Source organism: Prionailurus viverrinus, chromosome D1 (assembly GCF_022837055.1).
Source record: "Prionailurus viverrinus isolate Anna chromosome D1, UM_Priviv_1.0, whole genome shotgun sequence".
In the NCBI taxonomy this organism is placed as follows: Eukaryota; Metazoa; Chordata; class Mammalia; order Carnivora; family Felidae; genus Prionailurus; species Prionailurus viverrinus.
The window spans coordinates 9,900,365-9,927,477 of NC_062570.1; the positions used below are offsets into that span (position 1 = coordinate 9,900,365).

At 38.5% G+C, this 27,113-nt stretch overlaps 1 protein-coding gene across 3 annotated transcripts in view; it reads left to right on the top strand.

Moving 5' to 3' along the window:
* The window catches only part of SIK2 (salt inducible kinase 2), a 159,473-nt gene that overhangs the window by 56,756 nt on the left and 75,604 nt on the right, over positions 1-27,113 (top strand). For all 3 annotated transcript variants that reach the window (XM_047877793.1, XM_047877792.1, XM_047877794.1), the window contains one exon: positions 1,620-1,683. In XM_047877793.1, coding sequence (XP_047733749.1) covers positions 1,620-1,683 — 64 coding nt within the window. The remainder of the gene's footprint in view (positions 1-1,619; positions 1,684-27,113) is intronic.

Genomic DNA, 27,113 nt, shown 5'->3' on the forward strand with positions numbered 1-27,113 from the left:
TGTACTGGCTTGTAATATCTATAACATTTTCAGAAGTTTTGTGAGTCAATTAATAGCATGTTAGTAGCCCAAAATTGGCAATGGTGGGAGTATTTATACCACAGGAAGCTGTTCACAAGTCAGGGCCATTTTATTTTCCCCCCTACAGAGAGCTGATACTGGCCCACCACTGTGTATACTCACATGGGTTAGCACAAGTGTCCCTTGGGCATAAGAAAATATCAGAACGTCTAACTATGTGTATTTTTGTATTTATCTTGTGTGCACTTTATCATGTATATAATGTGTTTATACAATTATGCAGCACAAGTATGTAATTTGTGTCTATGTTCATATAAACATACACAGGTACGTGTATATATTTACATGTACATGCCTATGTACATATGTGTCTGGCTAGACGATTGGTTATTGATAGAGATTTGCAATTAAAAAGGTGTGGAGACCCATTAGTGTTACCATTAGAATGAGAGGCTATGATGTGCCACTCAAAACAATTCCCAAAGTTCTAAAACTGCACATGGTGCCTTAGGTCATATTTATATCACAGTATTTCTCCCTTTAAGCCCTTTTTTTTTTTTTTTAATTCCTAAAGAGAACACTTATAAGAAACTAATCACATCCTTAGAAGTCTGATGAACCATAAGCTAAACTGAGGCTACAACTACCATGTTTCACACAATTCCATCTTTATTTGAGCTAAATAATCAGTTTAATTGACTTACTGTTTGGCTTATTTAGATGCAAATTGTAGATAGCTCTTTTCTGGCCTGATTGGGAATAGTCCTAAACCTACATGTTAGAGCAAAATTAGTCTTCAGCCTTTGAGTAGATGGTAGTTAAATTTTCACTGTTAGCTTGTGCCAGTACATTAAAAGATAGTGTTACAGAAAATCTAAAATTCACTCATTTTGAACTTATCAATTCATTTCCTTTTGGCTCATTATAGTTTGAAATAGCAAGTCAATGACACTGACACGCTTCCTTTTCCAACCTAGGAAAACTAATTTAAATAAAACTGTACAGCAGTGAAGTTATGAAGAAACTTTTGAAGATTGTTTTTAAAATAACAGTAGTTTATAACAGTATGGCAGTACAGTAGGAGAAACATCCTATTGTGCCAGATTATTTAGGATATAGGCCAGATAAACTGAGCTCTATTTTATTATTCCTCAATCAGAGTCTACCAGATAGCACAAGGCTAGAAAAGTCTGTGAGGTGATAAAAAGTTGATCTTCAAAGCTCCTTCTATCTATATTAATATTTCTTAAACTTGAACGTGTGTAACAATCACATTTTCTGTTTAAAAAATTTGTTAAAATGGGAATTCTGTGTCAGTAGGTCTGGGGTGGGGCCTGAGATGCTGCATTTCTAACAGGTGCCTGGGCAGTGCCGCTTCCTCTGATCCATGGGCCAAACCTGGAAAAGAAAGAACCTAGATTTTTCACAGAAGAGTTAGCATAAAGATACTGTCAGTCGTGTAAACTTTGCCACCTTCTGAATTATTCGTAACTTGGGTACTCTTATTAGTAGTTTTATTTGTAATTCCATAGAATGTTGAATTAGAGTAGAATTAAAATCCTTTCCTGTCAGACTAATATGGAATTATTTATCAATAGGTAATGGAGACCAAAAATATGTTGTACCTTGTGACAGAATATGCCAAAAATGGAGAGATTTTTGGTAAGCACTTCACTGTTCTTTAAATTCGTTCTTAATTTGAATATATCACTAATCTTCACGAATGTAGTATTTTCTGTTAATTTTCCTGCTCGTTTAAGAGTTGGTAACTAGAACCTTTTAAGGATTAGAATACAATAAAATATTCAGTATGACAAAGATACGGAATATAATTTATTCTCTTGTATTCATGATGTTTATGTTTTAATTTTTTTTTTCAACATTTATTTATTTTTTGGGGACAGAGAGAGACAGAGCATGAACAGGGGAGGGGCAGAGAGAGAGGGAGACACAGAATCGGAAACAGGCTCCAGGCTCTGAGCCATCAGCCCAGAGCCTGACCCGGGGCTCGAACCCACGGACCGTGAGATCGTGACCTGGCCGAAGTCGGACGCTCAACCGACTGCGCCACCCAGGCGCCCCCATGATGTTTATGTTTTAAAGCTGTTGCTTAATTTTGTCATCTGCATGAGAGAGAAGGGAGAATCACAGACAGGAAGAAACTTGGAGTCATATTGCAAGGGGGATTTTCTTTCCTTTTATGTTTCCTTTTATCTTCATTTTTTACCTTTCCTTCCAGGGGCAAAATTAGTCAACAAATACTTACTGAGTTCCTACTGCGTCCCAGCATTGTTTTAGGTATAGAGGATATAGTGGTGACCTAAATAACATGGTTCCTGCTGTTGTGGATCATACGGTTTAGAAAGCTCCCAACTGTAGCTGTAAGACCCTGGGCCAGTCACTATACCTCTCTGGGACTTGGTTGCTTTATCTCTGTTAAGAGAGTATTTGATTAACTGGGTTTTATGATCCATTCTAACCCTTGAAAAATTACAAATATATTTTTAGTGTTTATTTAGTTTTGAGAGACTGAGTGCAAACGGGGGAGGAGCAGAGATAGAAGGAGGCACAGAATCTGAAGCAGGCTCCAGGCTCTGAGCTGTCAGCACAGAGCCCTATGTGGGACTTGAACAAACCATGAGATCATGACCTGAGCCTAAGTCAGATGCTTAACTGACTGAGCCACCCAGGCGCCCCTAACATGCCCATTTAAATCCAAAATGGTTTTTAAACAGCGTTTGTGAGGAATTATTTACCTACAATAAATTGCATGTATTTAACATGTACAATTTAATAAGTTTTCACACACATAACATACACACACACACACACACACACACACACACACACACATCACCACAGCCAAGATACCCATAATTCCCAAAGTTCCTTTGTGCCCCTCTATAATTTCTCTTGGCCCACCTCACCACCAAGCAACTGCTGATCTGTTTTGTGTCACTGTATGTTAGTTTCTGTCTTCTTGAGTTTTATATAAATGTGGCCATTCAGTATATGCTTTTTTGTCTGGCATCTTTCGCTCAGTGTAATTATTTTAAGATTCATCCATTTTGTTGTGTATATCAACATATCATTTCTTTTTATTGCTAAGTAGTTTAGAAATAGCTTTCTATTGTATAAATATATCCCAGTGTATCCATTCATGAGTTAATAGACACGTGGGTTGGTTTCTGGTTTTGGCTGTTAAACATGAATTGCTCTGAACATTTACGTACAAGTCTTTAACTTACAGTCTACCTTCAAGTAATGACTTGCCACCTCACATACGGTATGAGCCTTAACGTACTATACTTTTATTTTCTATCTCCTGGCCTTTATGTTCTTCTCAGACATTTTATTTATCCCTTATTTTATAAAACACAAAATACAGTGTTGTTACTTTTGTTTAAAAAGTCAGTTATGTTTTAAAGAGATTTCGGTATTGTCTTTTAAAATCTTACATATTTCCAGGGCACCTGGGTGGCTCAGTCGGTTTAGCGTCCAGCTTTGGCTCAGGTCATGATCTTGCAGTTTGTGGGTTCGAGCCCCGCGTCAGGCTCTGTGCTGACAGCTCACAGCCTGGAGCCTGCTTTGGATTCTGTGTCTCCTTCTCTCTCTGTTCCTCCCCTGCTCGCGCTCTGTCTGTCTCTCTCAAAAATGAATAAAGATTTGGGGCGCCTGGGTGGCGCAGTCGGTTAAGCGTCCGACTTCAGCCAGGTCACGATCTCGCGGTCCGGGAGTTCGAGCCCCGGGTCGGGCTCGAACGTTGAAAAAAAAAAAATTAAAAAAAAAAAAAATGAATAAAGATTAAAAAAAATTTTTTTTGAATCTTAGATATTTCCTAGTGGACTCATCATTGCTACATCCATCTATAGAGATGCACATTTTCATTTTCAATTCTTTGTGTAGATACATACCTTGATCTGGTGTCATTTGTCTTCTGTTGGAAGGATTTTCCTTGGCATTTCTTGTAATGCAGGTCTGTTGCTAATGAAATCTTTGTTTTTGTATGTCTAAAGTCTTTGTCTGTTTTTGCAAGATATTTGTGTTGGGTATATATTTCTAGCTTGGGTTTTTCTCTTTCAGTACTTGAAAGATGTTGCTCCACTGTGTTCTCGTGTGCATCATTTCTGACAAGAAACCTGCTGTGTCTTTTTCTTTATTCCTCTGTGTGTGATGTGCCTCTGTTCTCTGGCTGCTTTTCCAGTTTTTTCTGTTCATTACAGGTTTCAACAATTTGGTTGTGATACGCCTTTGTGTGGTTTTCTTCATGCTTCTGTTCATTGAACTTCCTGGATCTGTGAATGTACAGCTTTCACCAAATTCAGAAAAGTTTCAGTCATTACATTCTTGACCAGTTTTTCTGAGCCACCCCTGTTTCCTTCTCTTTAGAGACTCCAATTATACATCTGTTAGGCTGTTTGAAATTGTTCTATAGCTCACTGATGATGTTTTTTCTGTTTTTTAAAAAAAATCCTTTGTTTGCCTTTGTTTTGTACATTCCTTTGTAAAGGCTTTGTAAAAAAAATTCCTTTGTTTCATTTTGGATAGTTGCTCTTTCTGGGTCTTGAAGTCATCGGATCTTCCATGATGGCTAATTTGCCGTCACTCTCATCCAGTATATTTTTCATCTCACACGTGGCAGTTTCCTGCTCTGTAAGCTTGACTGAGGCCTTGTGTTTTTTTTTCTTTTTTTAGATCTACCATTTCTTTAGTTGTCTTTTTTTAACATCTGGAGTATAGTTTTAATAACTTGTAATGTCCATGTCTTCTAATTCTCCTATCTCTGTCAGTGCTGAATCTGTTGTGAATGGTTAATGTTTCTCCCCAGTTTTGATCAGATTTTCCCACTTCTTTACCTGCCTGGTAGTCTTTGATTATGTCAGACATTGTCACTTTTACCTTACTGGTTGCCATATGTCTTTGTATTCCTGTCCCTCTTCTTTAGCTTTCATCTGGGACACAGTTAAGTTACTAGGAAAGAATTTATGTCATTTGAATCTTCCTTTTATGATTGGAGCAGTGCTCACTCTAGGTATCGTTATTTCCCACTTTGGAGTCCTCTATCCGATGCCCCATGGATTTGGGGTGTTTTTTTTAGCCTGGTCAGTAGGAACAGGCAGCATTCCTGGTACCAGACACTATTCTCTCTAATCCTCACAGATGGTTCTTTTTCTGGGTTTTGGTAGTTTTCTCACATGCATGTGCCATGTCTCCTCTCCAGGATGCTCACAGATCAAAGCTGTGGGCTCCTCAGTGTGTGTACTCTCTTCTTTGGTACTCTGTTTTGTTACCTCCGTTCACCTCGTTCTCCTGAGACTCTCAGGTCTGTCTTCTTGCTCAGGGACTCTGCTGGGCGCTGCCTCAGGTTCTCCTTCCTACCCTGTGCCCTAGACCCTCTTTTAAGCCATAGTTGAGGGTATTCGTAGGTCTCACCTCACTTATTTTCTGCCTCTCAGGAATCACTCTTCTTTGCCTGATGTTCAGTGTGCTATAAACCAGTATCTCATATATCTTTGTCTTTTATTTGTTGTGGGGATTGTCTCGGTACATCCAGTCCTTGTTCCTCCATCTTTAATGAAAGCAGAAATCTCCAATCCTGTCAAAATTATCTTTAAGTTTAGCTATTTTAAAAGGAAGACAAGTTTCTTCCATTCCTTCTCTTCTTGTTCTTTTCCTTTTTTCTGTCTTCTGTTCTTTTCCTTTTTATTTCTGTCTTACTCTGTCTTATATTGGCTCATCTATTCAGTTTAGTCAGTCTTTCAAGAAATCTTTACCAAAAACCAACTGTGTGTTACATACCGTTCTACCTGGTAGGAATACCACAATGGAGAAAACAGACAAAAATCCCTCTTATGAACTTTACATTCTAGTGTGGGGAGAGATAAAATAAAAAAATTAAGTGGAATGTATAGCATATTAGATGGTGGTGTTATGGAAATAGTAAAACAAGGAAAACAAGGAAGGGGCGTTGGGGAGTAGGGAAGTTGATTGCAGTGTTAAATAGAGTGATGAGGAAAGGCCACACTGCCATTTGAGCAGAGACCAGAAACTACAGTTATGTAGATATGGGGAAAGAGTGGGTTCCAGGGAGATCAGAGACCAAATGCAAGGGTCTTGAGGCAGCAGTGTGCTTGGTATATTCAAGGAATAGTGGGAGGCCTGTCTGGCTAGATATAGGCAAGCAAGAGAGAAGAGTAAGAGTGAGCAGGGAGGAAGAAAAGTAGTAGGAGATGAGATCAGAAGGGCAAATGGGAAGCAGGAGTGGTGCACTATAGGGGCTTTGTAGGCCATTATAAGGACTTTGGCTCTTAACCTTGAAAGAATTAGGGAACCATTAGAGGGGATTGAGCAAAGAAGTGATTGCATCTAATTTTACTTTTTTTTTTTCAAGTTTGTTTATTTTGAGAGAAAAAAACGCGAGAGGGGGAGGTGCAGAGAGACAGGAGAGAGCCAGAATCCCACACAGGCTCTGCACTGCCAGGGCAGAGCCCATTGTGGGGCTTGAAGTGACAAATCGCAAGATCATGACCTGAGCTGAAGTTGGACACTTAACCAACTGAGCCATCCAGGCGCTCCTAATTTGACATTTTAAAAGCACCACTCTGGCTATTGTGCTCGAAATGGATTGTAGTGAGCGAGAGTAGAAACAGACCAGGCTGTTCCAGTAGTCCAAGTGAGAGATGACGATGGCTGAGCAGGGTAGTGGCAATACACGTAGTGCTATGGGTCAGATCCACGGTATGTTTTGCAAGAAGAATCGGTAGGATTTCTTGCTAGGTGGAGACCACCTAAATAGTGACTATGATTGGAGAAACGACCCATGTCATATTCCTAAGGCCCTCAAACATTTAAAGACTGGGAAAATAGGAGGAGCCAGCAAAAGAGACAAGAGAATGCAGTGTCCTGGTTACCAAGGAACCAGGAAGTGTTCTCAGGAGGGTGGTGTGAATGACTATCTATGTCAGATCAAGAAAGGTGAAGAATGATAGTTGACCATTGTATCTGGCAGTTGGTAAGAGCAGTTTTGGTGGAGTGGGTGGGTCAAAAGCTACATTGCAGGGCTTTAAGAGCAAATAGAAGAAAAATGGAGAAAGCAGAAGACATGGCTCTTAGAAAGATTTCTCCTTCAAAAAGGGAGACTAGAAATGAGGAAGTAGTTGAGAAGAGCAGTGGGGTCAAGAGGTTAAGTCTTTACCCAATGGAATATTTTTAAAGCTTGAAGGTGTAATTTTATGAGTCAACTAGAAATGGCTATTACATGTCAGATGTCATTTCTGTGAAAAGGGAATATTCTGAATTGTTCTTTCTTGCCAAGACACTTGATGGTAAAGGTTTGGATCACATTGTTTTTATAGAAATTGAAATGTAATTTTGGGATTTTTCAATGTGTATAGTTTATTTGTAATATAAAATATCTAGGGTAAATGGGGACAAAAAGAGTAAACTGTAGCTTCAGGTAGGTGCAAGCAAAGAAGAGACTGACAGCCAGCCAGTTTCGGAGATGAAGCCCGTGAGGAAGGAAAAGACAAGTGAAAAATGCAGTCCATGGAACGTTAATCAAGTAGTGAAAAATAGGTATAAGATTGTTTTTAATGTTTACTTATTTTGAAAGAGAGAGAGAGCATGCACATGCGAGCAGGGGGAGAGGCAGAGAAAGAGGGAGAGAGAGAATCCCATGCAGGCTCCACCCTGTCAGTGCAGAGCCCGACATGGACTCAATCTCATGAACCTTAGTAAGACCATGACCTGAACCGAAATCAAGAGTCAGATGCTTAACCGACTTGCCACCCAGGCTCCCCAAATATGTATAAGATTTTAAGTGAATTCTGAGCCAGAAATGTCTTAAATCAATTGGAGGCTTAGATGAAAAAGAACCACATAAGTAGTATTAAACTATATATTAAGAACTATACATTAAAGTTGATCTTTAATGTTTACAACCTTGGACATTCTCTTTACACTTTATAAGTATTCCTTTAGTGCATACTTTATGTTAGAGGGTGTTGTGTTCCTTTTTTTTTTTTTTTTTTTAATTACCTTAGTTTCATATTTAGTTGGCCAGCAAATCATACCCTGTGTTCTTGAAAAAGTGACTTGAAATTAAATCCTTCTGTTTCCACAGTCATCACCCTAATCTGGGCTTTCATCACCTCGTGTCTCAATTATGAAGACCTCATGTTTTACCACTCCCTATTTCTTTTCCAGTCAAGTGCATTTCTGATATAATTCCTGTTTAATCTTCCCTAGGTACTATTTTTATTATATTACTTCTGTGTTCAGTTACCTTCACTTCCCATTGCTTTTTGGATAAAATCCAAACTCTTCCGTCTACAAATAGGGTATCTGCACTAGGTAAATGGATGTGCCCGACTATTCCTTCCGTAAGTCTATGGATTACCCTTAGTAACCGACACATTATGCTGTCCACTTCAGTTGATAAACAAGTCTTCCTTTGTTTTTGTCTTTTTTTTCATCTCTCTTGGTCTGTATTTTTCTCTTCCAAGTTTTATTTTTTAAAAAGTTAAAAATGTACCCTGTAAGAAGTCAAATAATTCTGCAGCATTTGTTAGAAACAAGATAAGTTCCCCATCCTCCACCCCACCCCCATTTCCCTTCATCAGAGGCAACCACTTTCACTTCTCTTAGGTGATTAGATTTACCTCCTTTTTCCTAAGTAAAATATGTTTATTGCTGCTGCTGACTTTTTCTATTGTAGGCATAATCTTTTGAATACTTTTTGAATTCTTTCCATAGTCCTATATGTAGGAGATGTATCTTTGAGAGGTGTATGTAAGGACCAGTTGTGAGAGACCTTGAGTGTTTGGATAAAGGGTTCAGCTTATTTCTTGGAGTGGGCGTCTGAGAACCAAAAGGTGGTTATGTGTGTAAGGACTTTTTTAAGGAAGATAAATCCAGCAAGGATGCATGGTCTGAATTAGAGGAGAAGGAAAGAGACCATTTAATAGACTGTTATAATTGTCTAGAGGTCAGAGGCTAAATGCTTAGATTAAAATGTTATTTGTTGGGGGGTACCTGGTTGCTCATTCAGTTAAGCATCTCACGCTTGGTTTTGGCTCAGGTCATGATCTCACAGTTTTGTGGGTTTGAGCCCTATGTTGGGCCCTGTGCTAGCAGCATGGAGCCTGTTTGGGATTCTCTCTCTGCCCCTCCCCACTTGCACTGTCTCTATCTCTCTCTAAATAAATAAATAAACTTTAATAAATAAAACAAATAAATAAACTTTAAAAAATAAAAGAAAATGAAATGTTATTTGTTGGAATCATGAGATAAGATTTTAAGTAAAAGGCATTTCTGATTCTGAAAATAACAAGTAGTATTTATTGAGTACTCCCTTTTTGTTGGGTACTATTTAACGTACTTTATATGATTTATGTATTTAAATATCACAAAAACCTTGGAAGTTAGGCACTGAAAGACTCACAGTCCAAAGTCACACAGCCAGTAAGTGGTGGGGTCTGGATTTGACCCTTGCAATCCCAGAGCCTATATGTTAATAATTTACCACCTCTCGAGAGTTCTTATTGGCTGGCTGTCAAGAGGAGAACCTCAAGAGTTAGTATTTAAAGCAAACACGATTGAAGAATATTTGTGATGTGGTTGACAGCAATAGAGAGGTCTGGTTCCCAACTAAAAAATTACAAATTAGACTTTAAAGGTGCTGTTGGAGATAACACCAGGACATTTAGTTTGATATGACCTTTTGGCCATTGAAGATATGAAAGCAAACCCCTTTCAAAAGAGAAGTTAAATTCAACAGTAAGAAAAAAAAAACAACCACCCAGTTTAACAATTGGCAAAAGACTGGAACCAGGCACTTTACAAAAGAAGATATATGAATGGTCAAATAATAAGCACATGAAAAATCATTCAACCTTATTAGTCATCAGAGAAATTAAAGACTATAATGAGATAACATTACATGTCAACTAGAATGGTTAAAATTTAAAAGGCTGATGATACTACTAAATGCCAGTAAGGATTTGAAGCAACAAGTTTCGCATATACTGCTGGTGGGAGTGTAACATGGTACAACCACGTTCTTGAGAGAACCGTTTTTCAGTTTCTTACCGAGTTAAATGTACGTCTACCTCTTACCCAGCAATTCCATTCCTAAGTATTTGCCCAAGGAAAATGAAAACAAATGTCTGTAAAATAACTTGTACAAGAATTACCATAGCAACTTTTTCTCAAGTGGGAACATCCCAAATGTCCAGCAGCAGGAGAATGTCTCCCAAACAAATTGTGGTAAAGCAATAGAATGGAAGACAGCATAGCAGTAGAAAGGAACGAACTACTTTCCACATGCACCAGTGTGAATAAAGTTTACACACATGGTGCTGAGTGGAAGAAGCTTGATGCAAAAGAGCATATCCGTACAGTTGGTTATCTTTACATCAAGCTCTAGAAGAGGCAACACAAATACATAGTAATAGAAATTGGAAGGTGGTGGTCTCTTTACTGTTTATGGGGGGGGGGGGGGGGGGGAATTGACCAGTGGCAAGAGGGAACTGTCTTGGGTGATGGTAAATTATTGATTTGAGTGGTGGTTATACAGCTTTACTCATCACGTCTATGCACATAAATCTCCACCCTATACTCTTTATTACTTCTGGGTTTGAGAATTATCTGCATAGACATGATTGAGTGAAGCTGTAATTAATGAGATCTTAGAAGAAGGCTAAGAATAAGATGTGAGTTTTGATGACGACTTCTTTAGAAGGCAGTTGGGAGAAGTGGGATTGGTGAAGCAGAAGAGCGTCTTGGGAAGTAAGGACAGTTTCTGTCCTGATTAGACAAAGGGGAGAGAGCCTAGAGTGAAGGGGGTGTGTATTTGGTCGTCGTCAGATCACCAGTGACTTGGAAGAGAGTGATTTTCAATAAATGGGGAAATAAAGCCAGATTTCAAGAATTTATAGACGCCTGGATAGTGAGGAGAGGAAGAAAGGTCTAAAAAATTATTTTTGAGGTCTTGAAGGTAGAAGGGAGGAGAGAAGGACAGATTTGAGGGATAATTAGAGTCTATAGAATTCAGTACCATGTCATGGTTTTGTTTGTGGTAGTGGTCTTGGTGTGAAGAAGCTAGAAAAGAATATAGGCAGGAAAGAAGGAATGGTTGGTGGAACAAGACCCCAGGGTAGACAGGAGGTAATGGGATCAGAAGCACAGAGGGAAGGTTAGCTTAGACGAGAGGAATTCCTCCTTCTCTGAGAAAGTAGTGCATAGGTGCAGTCCCAGTGAGAATTAGAGTTTGTGCTGGGGACATGACTGAGGATGTAGCTTTGGGATGAAATAGAAGCAAGAGGAGTTGGTTAATATAGATTGAATTCATTATGTAATGTAGCAGATGAAAAGTCAGGGAAAGAGCAGTATGTCAGACACTGCAGCGTGGGGAAAGGTTTAGAGCAGCTGGTGGTGCTCATATGATATTCAAGGGATGAATAAAAGCGTCAGTAATTAGCAGTGAGGGAGTTCACGGTAGACTCACAGTCATCAGTGCTTTCCAACCCAGCAGGAGAAAAAGTAGACAATAAGAAGGAGCCAGGTTAGGGATTGCAATGACAGAAGGTCAGATCCATGTAGGCATTGCTGTGGCCAGAGAGGTCACAGTTGAAATGGCTGACCAGGAGGTCTAAGTTCAGGAGGGAGATAAGTGAAGCAACCAAGGGGTCTCATGAGCTAAGAAAGTAGGACAGTGGAACCACCAAAATGAAGAGGGTGAAGTTCTTTTGGGAAAAAACATTCATATGCAAAAACAAAACCTCTAACCTTGAACCAGTACTTAACTTCTCAGCAGCTTGCCACTTTCCAGTTCTCTTCTGCTCTTGGCATTGGTTACCCCAACTGTGTCCTGCTAATTCCGGAAAGGCCTTAGGTCTTTGCACGCTCCTCATCTGCTCTTTCTTTGCATAGAGAGAGGTTTCCTGTGCCATCTGGTTTTCTTGCTCCATCTGACTAGGTTTACACCAAAAGAGTGATTTAGGTAGCATGCTGGGAATGCATCATGATTCATGCATCATGAGGTTATGCTGTTTATGCCCTTTTTTTTTTTGGTTTAATTAATTAGATTGCACCTCATGCTGTAAACAGTTGAAATAGCTTTAAAGGAAAATAATACAAAAACAATAATTCTAAAATATAAACAAGGATAAAGAACTGAAGGGCCCCTGAGTGGCTCAGTTGGTTAAGCGTCCACCTCTTGATTTTGGCTCGGGTCGTGACCTCACAGTCGTGAGATCAAGTCCTCCTTTGGGCTCCATGCTGAGTGTGGAGCCTGCTTCACATTCTCTCTCTCTCCCTCTGCCCCTCTCCCCCGCTCATGTCCATGCTCTCTGTCTCTAAATACTAATACTACTAATAATAACGAATCAGAAAATGTTATGTAAGAGTAGAAAGCACTCGTAGGAGGTAGGAGGAGGAAACACAAATATGCAGGCAGTAGGGCCCAAGAACTTCACATTTGGCCCTAAGCTTTCTGGCTTTCAAAGTGAAAGAGAGATACAGTCATTTACAGAACTTTATCTAAGAGAAAGAAAGATACCTATTCCTCAAAGCAGAACTTTTCTTGGTAGTAAATTCTACAGTACATTTTTCCTTTGGGGTTTCTTATTAGAGACACAAAGTAAGGCATCTTTTTAAAACAAAAATTCAATTAAAACTGTTAAAACTTTGCAGGACTTCCATTGTTTTTGGAATAAAGCCCAGGATTCTTATCAAGGCCAGCAAGCGTGATTATACTCCACACACCCTGGCTTTAAAAATCGTAAAGATTATCATTTCTTGAACACTTACATGTGCTAGACATTGTGCTAAGTCCATACACATTCTATCGTCATTTCGTCCTCTGAAAACCTTATAAGATAGGGACTGTTAATATCTCTGTTTTACAGTACAGGAGACAGTTGAGCAGTTTGCCTACCTCACAGAGCAAGCAAGAAAAGTGGCATAACCAGAGCTCGAAGCCGAAATCTGAGTTCAGAGCTAGAGCTTTTATCAACTCCTCTGCACTAACTGGTTGTGTGTCTTCTTAAAGTTCTTTGAGCTTAAGCTTCTTCTGTCCTAGTGACTTTGCATGTTACTGTTCCTTCTGCCTTAAGGATTCTCTGCCCTCCCTTTATCCCCTTAAGCGTGTCAGTTGATTGAATTGAATTATGATAGATACCATTAAATGTAACGTTGTCATTACAACTCAAAAACCAGGCAAAGCATGTAATGGTTTTGTCTGCTTTAGTGCATATAACTGTTCTTTTTTATCTTTCATGAAAATTGGAAGCCTTTGAGCCCCCATCTCCAGTACTTTGGAAACCATCCAGTGGCCTTCTTACCAAATCTAACCTATTTGACCAAAAAATCTATATGGCTGATTTCTATAGTGGTTCTCCAAACAGAAATGTGTAAATTTCCGAATCTACGTTCATGTGGATCTGGAGCCTTAGAAAGCCCTTTGTTCTTTACATATTCAGATTTTGCCTTTTATAAATGCCTAGCTAAAGTTCCACATCTTCAATAAAGTCTTTCTCAGTTAATTTTGTCTACATTGATTTTCTCTTATGAGACCATTATAGTTCTTTCTCCTGTATAACTCATTTTAGAATTTATATATTACCTTTCATTATTATTTAAAGTGTGTGTATCTTTTTATCTCTACTAGTTTCGGAGCTGAGGATTCGACACCACATAAACTTAAATACCTGTTGAATGAATGTTGAATGTAACAGTCTACTTTGACCTTATACACCTTATTTATTCGGTGAAGGCAGAAGCACACTGCCAGGTTAGGCAGTCAGAGGTGCTTCTTTGTTCAGTTTCTGAAAGGAGTTTTCTGTTGGTTTACTCTTCAGGAGATAAACATGAATGAGGAAATACTAACTGAATCAAGGGAGAAAATTGGCTTCCTCTAGTTACCACCCTGCAGTCACATTCTCTCTTCCAACTCCCACACCTCCCTAAAATAACATTTTCAGAGTTATTTATAATGGTAAATAAGAGCATATAAATTTGTTCTGAGTAATTTTTGTTACCCAGTTCTTCTATAGCAGTTGTGCTCATCTCTGAAGGATACGATTTTCTTGACCTGACAGCATGGAGGATGTAGTGGTAATTGAATTTGCTAAAAAGAGCCTTGAGTTATTTATAAAAAGATTTGACTCTTTAAAAATTTTTCCTTCGGAATCATAGGTGTGATTAATGAAAGTTATTCAAGATTCCTGCGTTCTTTAGAACTATTTCTCATATTTGTCTGGGTGGTCACATGCAGTAAACGGTGCAAAAATCATAGGGTGGTCACCTTGTCAGACAATTTGGGCACTGTTCAAACAATTAAACCGGTAGTCAGCAGATTCCGGCCTGGTAATTAAATTACCCAGGGCCTTTGTTTTCAGATTTCTGCTCCTTGATACGCTTGCTGTGTCTTTCCAGGCCAAGCATGTGCCTGAGGTTTATTGATTCATTTCCTGTCTTGCCCTTTCAATGGTAACATACTAGTATGCTGGCTGTGGTGACTGAATAGGAGCTTTGTTTTAGGCATAATACCTTTAGACACTTGGTTACTCAGAGAACCTAAGGGACAATTTTTGGGCTTTCTGTCACTATCTTAACAGCATGAAGGCAATTTTAGAAAAGTTCATTTGCCTTTCTTTATGAGTTTAAATAAGCTTTGAAGGTTTTACCCACTTGATAACGCTAGTATGACTCTAAGTTTTAAAATTATTAGCCTGGGTCCCAGTTGCAGAACTGCCTAAATCTGTCACCACTTCTCCAGTGTCTTCTATTATTGCTTAAGTTTGGATAATTTCTCATAATTTCTCGCTTGAAAAATTGAATTACTTGAATTCACTTGAATTACTTGAGCGGCCTTAGGTCTCTTTGCCTCAAGATTTGTCTTTCTTTTCATCCAACTTCCGTGTTGCTGTCAGAATGGTCTTTGTAAAATGCAGATTTGATCCTTGTAGTTTTCTGCTTAAAATATTCCTGGTTCCCCATTGCCTTCAGTATAAAATCAAAAGTTAGCATAGAATGGATATGGTGATGCAGCCCCTGTCTACCTTTCCAGTCCCATCCTGTGACCTGCTTTATGAGCTCCACTAGGTGAACATAATCTGTGTAGATGTACAGGTGACTGTTGCTTTCACATGTGTGGGGATGGTAGATGTCAATGCAGAAAGAGGTAAATCGGTGTATACTTCAGAAGGGGTATAGCAACATTGAATCATGCCGGTAAAATTAAGCTGTCCTTGGGTATAAAATTTAGGATCTTTCTTTTTGAATTTTTTATTAGACACATATAGCATAGATACCTTTAAAGAGGTCAGGTCTAAGTGATTATTTGTAAGCCTTTCTAGCTCACTTCTAAGGGAGACTAGTAACTGCATGGAAGAGCCAGCATGATTCATGATGCAACAAGTTGTCATTGCTCTCCCCCTCAACCTCTGTTTAAATTGGTTCAGACGTTAAAAGAAAAGTCCAGAGTGAGGTCTGTTTGCTAGTCCTTGATCTAACTTTTAGTGTAAACATCCCGGAGCAAACCATATAGCATTTCTAAACCTCGATGTTTTCTGAAAATGAGGGGACTGTTCGAGTTTATTAAGTACTGTGTGCTTGATACTGTGAATAGTGCCGGGGATTTAAAAGAAAGAAAGAAGTGACTTGGCCGCTGCACAACAAGAGTTCGCAGTCGATTTTCCAGGTCTGAAAAACTGCTGTCTGTAAATCTCAGGAAACAAAGTTTAGTTTCTGGACATGTGATGAATGAAATGGATTTGTCAGAGATGATTAAATAAATTGTTTTTAGGCTTCGTATGTTTGGAAATATAAGCATAACAGGCCTTAATTGAATAGACAAGTTTCTGAAAAGCAGTCCAGTTTTCCTCTTAACTTCTATTTTAATTTCAGCTATCTCCTGCTGATTATTGGCAGCCTGCCTTTAGTTATGGTTCAAAGCTGACATTCTGTGCTGCGAGCAGCAAGCTTCTCCCATGTCTGGCAGCTGCAGCTAGGCTACAGTGATGGGAGAGAGAGAAGCATCAGCTATTCTGATCTTGGCCATAACCATACCCAGCTGAATTCTATTAATGTGAGGCTTTTGGCAGTCTGTGTTTTCTGTTTCTTTTAGGATGAATTTCTATTAAGAGAATCATTCTATTAAGGAATTTCAATAAGATCGAATTAATTCAGAGAAAGCTATTTCTTTGTTTGTGAAAGGGGAGAACCAGAGGTAGATTTTATCTGCTAATTAAAGTGGTAAGAAAGATTTCCTACTTAGAATAAAATGGGAAAATTATAGTCCACATAGGGAATGGCTTTTTTTTTTTTTCCCCCATTTTGGACAATATTCCTTTCTGCTTGCAGTAAGAGGTCTCTGAGTGAGACCTCTGAGACCTTGTATTTCTGAAAATGCTTGCATTTTATCTTCATACATGAATAGATACTCTGTGCTATTACTCCATTGTCTACTTTTGTAAAAAAAAAAATTTATTTTTATCGAAGCAATACATTTTTTATTGAGAGTCATTTGTATATCAGACACAGTTCTTGGTGCTCAACACATCAGTAAACATGTAGTCCTTGCCTTCTTGGAGTTGATACTTAGTAAAAGTGTTTCAGGTTGGGAAGATTAAACCAAAATGTACTATGTCAGTGTTTTAGAGAAGGTGAGGAAGATCGGGAAGCCAGGATGGGGGTGAAGATGAGTTCTTTTTTTAAAAGATGGTCAGAGAAAGCCTCTGTGATACATGTGTGAGCAGAAACCTGCAAAAAAAGGATGTATTGGAGTAAATTTCTTGAGGCCTATATGTCTTGAGATCTAGCATGTCTCCAAAATACTTAATAGTTTATCTTGGAATAGGATTTTAAGTTGGAAATAATTTCCCTTCAGAATAACGAAGACATGCCATTGTCTTGTAGTTTCCAGGATTGCTTTTGAAAAGCTTCAAGTGATCTGAATCCTGATCCTTTGTTGTAAATTATTGTTTTCTGTCTCCGAGCTTGTAAGATCTTCTCTTTTTCCCCAGTGTTCTGAAATTTCACAGTGAAATTTCACACAGAGCCTTGGTGTGGGTCTGCTTTGCTGCATGCTGCTGGGCTATTATTGGTGGGCCCTTTTAATCTGGAAACTCATACCCTTGGGTTCCAGGAAATTGCCTTGAATTACTTAGCTGATGTTCCCCTCTCTAATTTTGTCTTCTTTGTCATGAATGCCTGTTATTCAGATATTGCCTCTCCTGGCCTGGCCCTGTAATTTTTTTTTTTTCCTCCTCTTCTTTTCCATGTCTTTATATTTTTGCTCTGCTTTCTGGGAGATTTCATAAACTTTTTATTCCAGCTTTTCTTTTGCTATCATATTTTTAATATCTGGGAGTTTATTTTGTTCTCTGCTTGTTCCTTTTAACGTAACACCTATTTCGGGATGCCTGGGTGGCTCATTTGGTTAAGGATCTGACTTCAGCTCAGGTCACGATGTGGTTCATGAGTTCGAGCCCTGCTTTGGGCTCTGTGCTGACAACTCAGAGCCTGGAGCCTGCTTTGGATTGTATGTCTCCCTTTCTGTCTGACCCTCCCCTGCTGGCACTCTGTCTGTCTGTCTGTCTCTCGCTCTCAAAAATAAATAAACATTTAAAAAACTTTTACTAACACCTATTTCTTGATGTTTCTACAATGTCTTAGCTGAGAACAATAACTTCATTATATTTTCTTTATATAGTCTCCTTTTTCTTCCAAGTTGATTTTTTTTTTTTTTCTGTTATGGATGCTTTGAGCTATATGTTTTATGTTAGGAGGTTTTTGTAGATGGCTTCCAGACATAATTTGGTTGTGAATTCGTAGTTAAGAGTGAGGAGCTAAGAAGATGACTGAAAACTAAGCCAGTGGGTAGAATGTCAGCTGCGAGTGTTACTATAGGAGTGACCTGACTGTGTTTTTTTTACTGGAGATTGTCAATTTTTGTACCTTTATTCTTGACTAGATAGAGTTTTGAGAGAGTATTCTTCCAGTTGTCTACCCAGAAATTAAAGGGACCAGAGTGCCATATTTTTGGCTTCAGAGGTAAGGAAGGCTGAGGCATGTCGGTATCTAGTAAGCATATGTTGACTCAGTCCCCCGGTTTTCAGCGTGGTATCCCTGTCCTCAACAGTGCCTGGTCCTTAAGTTAAGAAACCCTGTATTTCTAGAGAGAAACTGAAATCAAGCCTCATCAAGAGACTAAGCCTCTAGGTTTCTGTTGGAGTAGAAGTCAGGGCCCTCCTCCAGTTACATAGAATGAGAGGTGAGATCTGAGGATTGAATTGCTTCTTAAAACACCTTCACCTGATCACCCTTATTTTAGCTTCACGAAACACCAACTTTCAGAGTTCCTTGTACCATCAGGTCCGAAATTCTTGGTGGATTCTTCTGGGTGAATCATGTTGATTCAAAGTGTTTTCCATTGCCGAGGCTTCAGGCTTCTCAACTCAAATGAGGTTTGTATTTCAACAGATTTTTTGGTTTTTATGTTCTCTAATCGGTTCTTTCTCCCATTTCCTATTTTTCTTAAATGTGATGTATTCCCTTATTTCTGGGAAGATATTGAACATACACATTTATCTCGATACTTTGTTCTCATCACCATGTTCTTTTTTAAATACTTGAACATAAGCATAATAACTTTTATGTTATTCTCTGCTAATTCCGTCGCTTCTCAATCTGTTTCTATTGTCTGTTTCTCTCCTGTTTAATAGGTTACATTTTCCTGCTTCTTGGTATGCCTAATACTTTTTTTTTGTTTGTTTGGATACTGGACACTGTGAACTTTACCTCGTCAAGTCTGGATTTTGTTTTTCTTTCAAGAGTGTTGAGCTTTAGTAGACTGTTAAGTTACTTACAGTTAGGTATTTGATCCTTTCAAGTGTTGTTAGGGTTGGTGTGAGAATATAACCTTTAACACTAGGGATAGGTTAGCCTCACTGCTGAGGTGTGATCCTTCTAAGATCTCTACTGAATGCCTTGAATGATCAGTGAGAACTTTCCACTTTGGCTAGTGGAGATTTGAGTAATTATCAGCCTGTTCTGAGCTCTGGAACCCCTTTTGCTCACAGCACTCCACGCATTCTTTGCCCAACGGTATAGGATTTCATCCTGTGTACATGTCTTAGTATTTACAAAAGATTCAATGGCATGCAGATCTGTAAACTTTTCTTCCTGCGTAGCTCCCTCTCTTCAGAACTTTGCCCCACATCTCAGAAATCTCAGTCTTCCAGTACCTTCTCCTCTACTCAAGATAGCCATACTCTGCATGGTCTCTCTCTGTCCCTGCTGTGAAGTCCAAAATGTGTCTCCAGACAGAACGCCAGGAGATTGTAGGCCTCACCTCATTAGTTTCCCCTCACTCAAGGATCACAGTCCTATGTTGCCTGTTGTCCAGTGTCTGAACTATTTTGTTGACCAGTTTTTTGGTTGTTTTAAATGAAGGGTAGGGGCGCCTGGGTGGCTCAGTCAGTTGACTGTCCGACTTCAGCTCAGGTCATGATCTCACAGTTCGTGAGTTCGGGCCCTGCGTCGGGCTCTGTGCTGACAGCTCAGAGCCTGGAGCCTGCTTCAGATTCTGTGTCTCCCTCCTCTCTGCTCCTCCCCCCACACGTGCTCTGTCTCTGCCTCTCAAAAATAAAGAAAAACTAATTAAAAAAAATTTAACTGAAGGGTACATCTCGGTCTTGTTAACTACATTATGGATAGAAGTGGGAGTCAACATACTTACTTTAAAATCCTATTATGATTGTATTTTAACTCTTTTCTTTGGGTGTGTTCTTCATTTGTTGAGCCTGTATTCTGTCTTAAATGAGATTTACATTCCTCAGGAGTTTGCTCATTCTGTGATTGGATATGTGTCTTTATGAATGAAATTCCTTGTTAGACTTTGTCCTGCCTCTGTCTTTACACCCTACGTGGGAAGAGGACTAAGAGCCACCTGCCATTGGAGTTTTCCTTGACCTTCAGTGAAAATAAAGGAGCATGTAGAAAATATTTCTGAGCTAGATATCCTGCTGGCTGATCTGGGAATGGATGCTTCCCTTCTTTCTAGGTGTCACCAGCCACCCAGGCCACTACCCTGTCTCTTTAAGATCTTGTACACATTACTCCCTCCTGGGATCATACGGCCTGTTTCACTGCCAGGGGTGTTGTGCAGGGGGTAAATCCGGGCCGATTTAACTTGGCTGTCCCCGCTGTGGTAGTCCACCTAGTAACACTGTTGATTTTCTCTCGGTCCTTTTCTTTTTCTGTATTCCACCTTGGAGCATGAAACACTGGTAGCTCTGTTGCCCTTTTTTGTGTTTCTGTTCTTCCTTAAGATCCATGTTTATTGTCTCTGACTGTCCTCTTTAATTTGATTTAGTCTGTTGTATATCACAGAATTATTCCGAGGTTCTAGCTTTTCAATTCCTTTTGTCTTGTGTGACCACTAATTAACTTTGTCTTTTCCAGGATTAATGTAGAAAGGGAAAACTAGCCAGTTCTCAGTCTACCATCTTGAAATAAGCAGAATGATCTCTTTTGACCCTATGTGCAACCATTTTGTAGGAGGTTTGCTTTTCATGAAATATCAGGGTGGTTGTTTTTGTTTTTGTTTTTAATTAAGTCTAGCTTTACTGTTGGTAAACATGAAGTAGTATAACATTTTCTTTTTGCTTTATCTCATTGTAGGCCATTTGTTTGGCTCTTAATTCAAGAGATAATTATTGGGTTTCTCTCTAGGTATTTAAGGGGGAGGGTACTCCCTAAAGGGAGAATTAAAGATACAACTATGGTTTAATATGGTGTGTGGTAAGTGCTATTAGAAAGTACAAGAAAAATTCTGTAGAAGGTCAGAAAAAAATAACCAATCGTTAACAAGCAGAGATAATATTTGCAGAGTGTAAAGTTACAAACTCACAGGCAATACAGCATCTGGTAAAGGTCACCAGTGATCTAGTGGCCAGATCTTCTTCTACTTCTTAGCCCTCATTCTTTATCTTCCCTGCAGGAACTTGGCACTTAGCAAGCACTCTTTTTTTCTTAGAAGTTCTATTCTGTGACAGGTATCTGTTCCTGGTTTTAAGACTTCTCTCTCTCTCAACTTCTCTCTCTCTCTCTCTCTCTCTGTCTCTCTCTGTCTCTCTCTGTCTCTCTCTCTATTTTCCTGTCCCCTGAGAGAAAGAGTTCTGTGCATTCCCCCACTCTGAGCACCTGTATTCCAAAAGCTTTACTGCCTGAGATGATGCTCAAATCTTTGACCTGAGCCTTTACATTGCCTGAACTCCAGGTTCTTACTTCTGCCTTGATATCTGGAAAATAAATTACAAAGCTGAGCACATTGCCTTCTCTTCTTCTAAATAAGCTCTTCTTGTGTCCAGAGTTCTGTCACTAGTTTGACATGCTTATCACCGCTGAGTATCTTTGACTCTTCCTTCATGTTTATATCTAGTTAGTTGCCTAGTCTTACACATTTTTTCTTTGAAATATTTCTCATTTCTGCTCGTTATATTTCCTTTAGTTCCTCCTTAATTCACTTTTAGCTCCTGATTAGCATTCCCAGTGCTCTCTTGCCTCCGGTATCTCCCTTATCCATCTAGCCTGTGTACAGTTGCCAATTTAATCTAAAGCTAATTCATCCACATTCTCATGGTTTTGTCTCTTGTAAAGTACCATTGTCAGCTCATGTGTCTTTTTCCTCCTCCACTTTGCTTTTCTCAAGGGCAGAGTCTGTATCTCACTCAATTTCTATATCCTCATCACCCAGTAAAGTGTCTGCCACATTAACAGGCAGTCAGTAGTTGAGTGACTACGACTTGCCTTGTTTCTAAGGTGTGTTATATTTTAAAATGTAGAGTGATCAGGGAGTCATTACAATGTGTGAATAGATTTTATTTTTCAGTAACAACTTTATGATAATGGACTAGTAATTTTTGAATACTGATTCAAAACAAGACAAGTACTTTGTAAACCCCCGCGCCCCCCCCCCCAAAAAAAAAAAAACCTGTCAGCATTATAGTAAGGCATATATCTAAGACATATTATGTCTGCCGCGGTTTCTAACAGATATAGGAAATACTATTTTCCCAAAAGGAACTGAAGAAGAGGGAAACATTTTTCCTAACATATTGGCCACATGGCATATTTCTCATACTTTAAGTGACTGCTGTCAGCATTTCCCTTGCTGAGAGCAGTTATTATTATCACTGATTTCAGAAAATTCACATTTGTTTGGAATGAGAAAAGTTCTGCTACATGTTCACCTCTTCGTTTATTTCCAAACTTATATCCTAAGTGTACAATATGTCTCATGCTGAAGAATGTGGAGGAATCTGAAGAGGACAGCAAAAAGACTCAGAAACTATCAGTGAGGGTTTGCTTTTCTATGTGGTATGAGGAATTTGACTTACAAATGCAACTCTGCTTTAGTGACTAGCACACTTAAAAGCTTTCTGAACCTCTCTTGTTTATTTTAATTGGAATACGAATAGCATGGTTACAAAACATCAGAAATTCACAAAACCTGTTTTCCTTTTTTGTTCCTATCTAGTCATTCTTCACTTACATGGTTTCCTCTTTTTAAAAGTGTAATTGATGTAAAAAGTGCATACATCTTAAGTTTATAGCTTGATACATTTTCTGCATATATATCCTCTAAGGTAGCTACCTCCTAAGATAAGATAAAAAACCTTTCCATCACTCTAGAATTTCCTCCCAGTCAGTATGCCCACAAGAATAACCGTGAGTCTTATTTCTGTCACCATAGGTTAGCTTTGCCTGTTTTTGAATTTCACATAGAGTAGTACTCTGTGTCCACTTCTTTTTACTCTGCCTTATGTCTAGGAGATTCTTCCACGTTATCATGTGCATCAGTAGTTCCTTCTTTTTCATCGGTATTATGTATTTTTAAGTTTACCTTTATTTTACGAAAGTATTGATTGAAGAAATTTTGGAAAATCTGTAAAAGGTAGGGGTGAAGGTGAGGAGAAGGGAGAAAAAGACTTTTTAGTGCCCCAAGACAAATATTCCTAAGTTTTAATTTGTTTCTTTCCACTTTTATTCTTTGTATATGTACATAGTTTTCTGTGGCTGACTCATGATTTTTAAGTAATTGTACGTCCATTTTTTTATTACATAATATCTAAGCATTTTTGGAGTCACTGAGCGAAGCCATTCGTCCTTCTGCTTCGCTCTGGCCAAAGACACTAATGGGCTGGAGTTTTCATTTATTTGTTTGGTAGTTCAGCAAATACTTGTTCAGCTGCTGTTGTGTCAGGCACTGTTCCAGTCACTGTTGTATATGCTGGGAGGAGAGCAGTGGACAAGACAGGCCAAGTCCCTGCTCTGATGCAGGCTACAGTCTATGGTGGGAGAAGAGGGATAGTAAACAAGTGAAAGTAACAAATTCTCAGGTAGCAATAAGGGCTGTAAAGGGAATGCATGGATATGGAGCTACCGGACCTCTCATATACTGTTGATAGTGTGTAAATTAATAAATAATTTCAAAAGTAAATATACCCTGGACCTAAAAATTTCACTGTATTTCATGTACATATACCAGGGCACACCTAAAAGAATGTTCACAGCAGTATTGTTGTTATTAGTCCTAAAGCAGAAATATCAAAATGTCCACCAGCAGAATGGACAAATACATTGTGGTATATTCGTACAATAGAATATTCTTCAGCAAAGACTAATGTACTACGCTTTATGAATGACTCTTAAAAACATGTTGCTGAGGAAAACACAAAAGAACACATTCTGTTTGTTTAAAACCCCCAAATATGTAAAAAGTAAGCTATATTGCTTGGGGATTCATACTTAGTACAATTGTTCTTTTAAAAAAGAAAAAGAAGGGGCACATGGATGGCTCAGTTGGTTAAGCGTCTGACTCTTCATTTGGGCTCAGGTCATGATCTCCCAGTTCATAGGATCATGCCCCACGCTGGGCTCTGCACTGACAGTGTGGATGCTGCTTGGGATTCTCTCTCTTACCTGTCTCTCTCTGCCCCTCCCTTGCTCACAAGCATGCTCTCACAATAAATAAATAAAACTTTTTTAAAAAGGAGAAGAAGTAGAAGAAGAAGTGATTACCATAAAAGTCAGGATAGGGTTGCCTTTGAAAGGAGGGAGGGGGCCGTGATGAGCAAGGGGAGAGTGGCGGTGACACTTGCATTTCTTGATCTTACTGGTAGTTCTCTGCGTGATAAAAGTAATTCATTAAACTGCATGTTTGTGTTGTAGGGACTTCTGCATTTGGTCTTATGTTTCAAACAAAGCAGTGGTACGATAGCATAAGTTTAGTTCGTGTGTGTTACTTGACCGCTTTATTGAGGTACAGTTGACATACAGTAAGTTTCCTTATATCCCTTTGTAGTCCTTCCCTCTCACCTGTACCTCTTCATCCCCTCACCCCAGGCAAACACTGACTTGCTGTCTGTCACTATAGATTAGCTTCTAGAATTCTAGAATTGTATATAAATGAATTCTACATATAGTATGTACTCTCATTTTTGTCTGGTTACTTTTACTCAGTATAATTTTGAGATTCATCTGTAGGGTTGCATGTATCAGTAGTTCCTTTTGAAGCTTAGTTGTATTCCCTTGTTTGGATAACAATATATTTACTCATTCACCTGTTGATGGATATTTAGTTTGTTTCCAGTTTCTGGCTATTACAAATAAAATCGCTTTAATCATTAATCTACAAATCTGTGTGTAGATGTATACTTTTCTTTTGGTTGAGTACTTGGGAATGAAGTGGTTGGATCAAATGATAGGTGTATATTTAACTTCCTAAGAAATATAAGTATACTTTTGTACACACACCCACCCACCCACCCACCCCCACCCCCATATCTCAAGAAAATGTTTTTAGGTCAGTAAATATACTTCTATAAAATTATTTTCGGTCACTGTATAGTAATCCGTCAAGCGTAATGTATTTAACCAATTACTTGCGAATGGGCATTCAGATCTTTTCCACTATTATAGACAACATTACCATGAATGTTCTTGAAACTAAGTCTTTGAACATGTTTTTAATTATTTCTTGAAGATAAATGACTAGAAATGAAATTTTTGGGCCAAACATTCAAGCTTTTGTTACAGATTGCTTTCTAGACATGACAGATTAAATCTTTGTCAAATTTTTTCACTTGAATACTAATTTTATGTCAGATACAATTAGTCAGAACTATATGTTAAATAGTCAAAATAGTCCTTTTGTGTAATGAAGCTTGGGGGCGGATTATAAGTGAAAATAAGTCTAGAGTCTTAAAAAAATGGTTTATTCTATTTGTATCATGTAGTAAATGAAATTTCTTTTTCTGAATAAAATGCAGCTGTGAAAGAATTGCCCTTGGAATTAGAATCAATAAAGTTAAATGATAAATTGTTATGAGAAAAATAAATTGAAAAATACTGACTGTGGTATTGCATTTAGGTTTTCAAATCATTACTATTTAATACTGTTCACTATTTGAAGCAATTTATATAATACATGGTTTATACTGATAATGGCGTATTTATATGACAAAGATATACAAACTGTTTATATTTCATTACAAATGCATATTTTCATAGACAGGGAAGAGTTTGGAAAATATGAATTGAGCTGTCCAATTGTACGTCTGAGGAGTGGGATTATAGGGGGGCTGTCATTTGTACTTTGTTTCTGGGTTTGAAGATTTTTTCGTAGTGAGTAGGCAAAGATTTTACTGTTGGTGAAAATAAGTATATTTTCGTGCGGAAAATTATGAGATAGCTCTGCAGTTTAAGTTCAGAAGACAGTTTAGAGTGTAGATCTTTTGGAGAAAGTCCAACTAGACGGGAGGCTGTGACAAGTATATCCTATTGCTGGAATGTATGTCTTGTTTACCAATTATAATCTCCCTGTCAGTGTTTGTGTTCTTGAATTGGTAGTCAGCAAAATGAATACTTTTTACTCTTCTCTAAGTTCTGTCAGGCTACACATATTGTATAATTGATATGTTATGTAGCTTGTCAGTTCCAGTGTTCTAGCGCCTATTATATTTTAGCATACTGCAACTGGTTAGGGTAGTGTCACGTAGTTCCGTTCTTTTTTCTGCGCATTTGTCTCTCCATCTGTGAGTGCAGCATTTTGTTGATCCTTGCACATACTCCTTGTATCTGTCTATACTGACTTTGAATCTGCTAATCATGTACTATACACTTGAGCTGGTGACCACTGTGTTCTAAAATGACATATATTGTTATTATAAGTATGTAGCAAATTATTTTTTCCCAGGTCAGGTAACATCTACCAAGATAACCACAGGTAACCAAGTGAACGTATTTGAATACTTGAAGTTTATAATACTATAGGGGGAAAGTCCCTTAACTAGATACCAGGAGAGCCATGTAATTATCCTAGCTCCATTATGTACTTAAGTTCTGTCATCTGCTGTATCATCTAATAATACTTGCTTACTGAAGTAACCTAATTGGAAATTAACATACACATTCATTCATGAGGCCTAAGCGATACAGTGTATGTGAGAGTATTTTATAAATGACAGAAGACAATAGAGATGCAGTTCCAACATCTACGTCTACCTGTGTTGTGCCAATTGGGAGTCCTTGTGATGGTGCAAGTGGTGATAGCGGTGTCATGGTGATGGTGGGAGCAGAGAAGGCTTTTTATGATTTATTTATTTATTTTTTAAATATGTATTTCTTTTGAGAGAAAGAGAGCACACATGCATACGCAGAGAGAGAGGAGAGAATCCCAAGCAGGCTTCTTGATGTGAGTGCAGAGCACAATGCAGGGCTTGGTTTCATGAACTGTGAGATCATGACCAGAGCAGAGACCAAGAGTTGGATGCTTAACCAAATGAGCCACCCAGGTGCCCCCTGCTAGTACTTTTTTAACATCACTTTTTCATAGCTAAGAAGATCTTTTCTCCGGAATAGCTCTTTCATTAAAAAAATTTTTTTTAACTATTCTAGGAACACTTAGAAATCTTTGTACATCCAGAAGTTGATCTAGGGAATGAAGACAGGCAGAAAAATATAATTTACTGATTTACTAAAAACACTAATTCAAGGCACTTAGTATCTTCTCAACATTAACT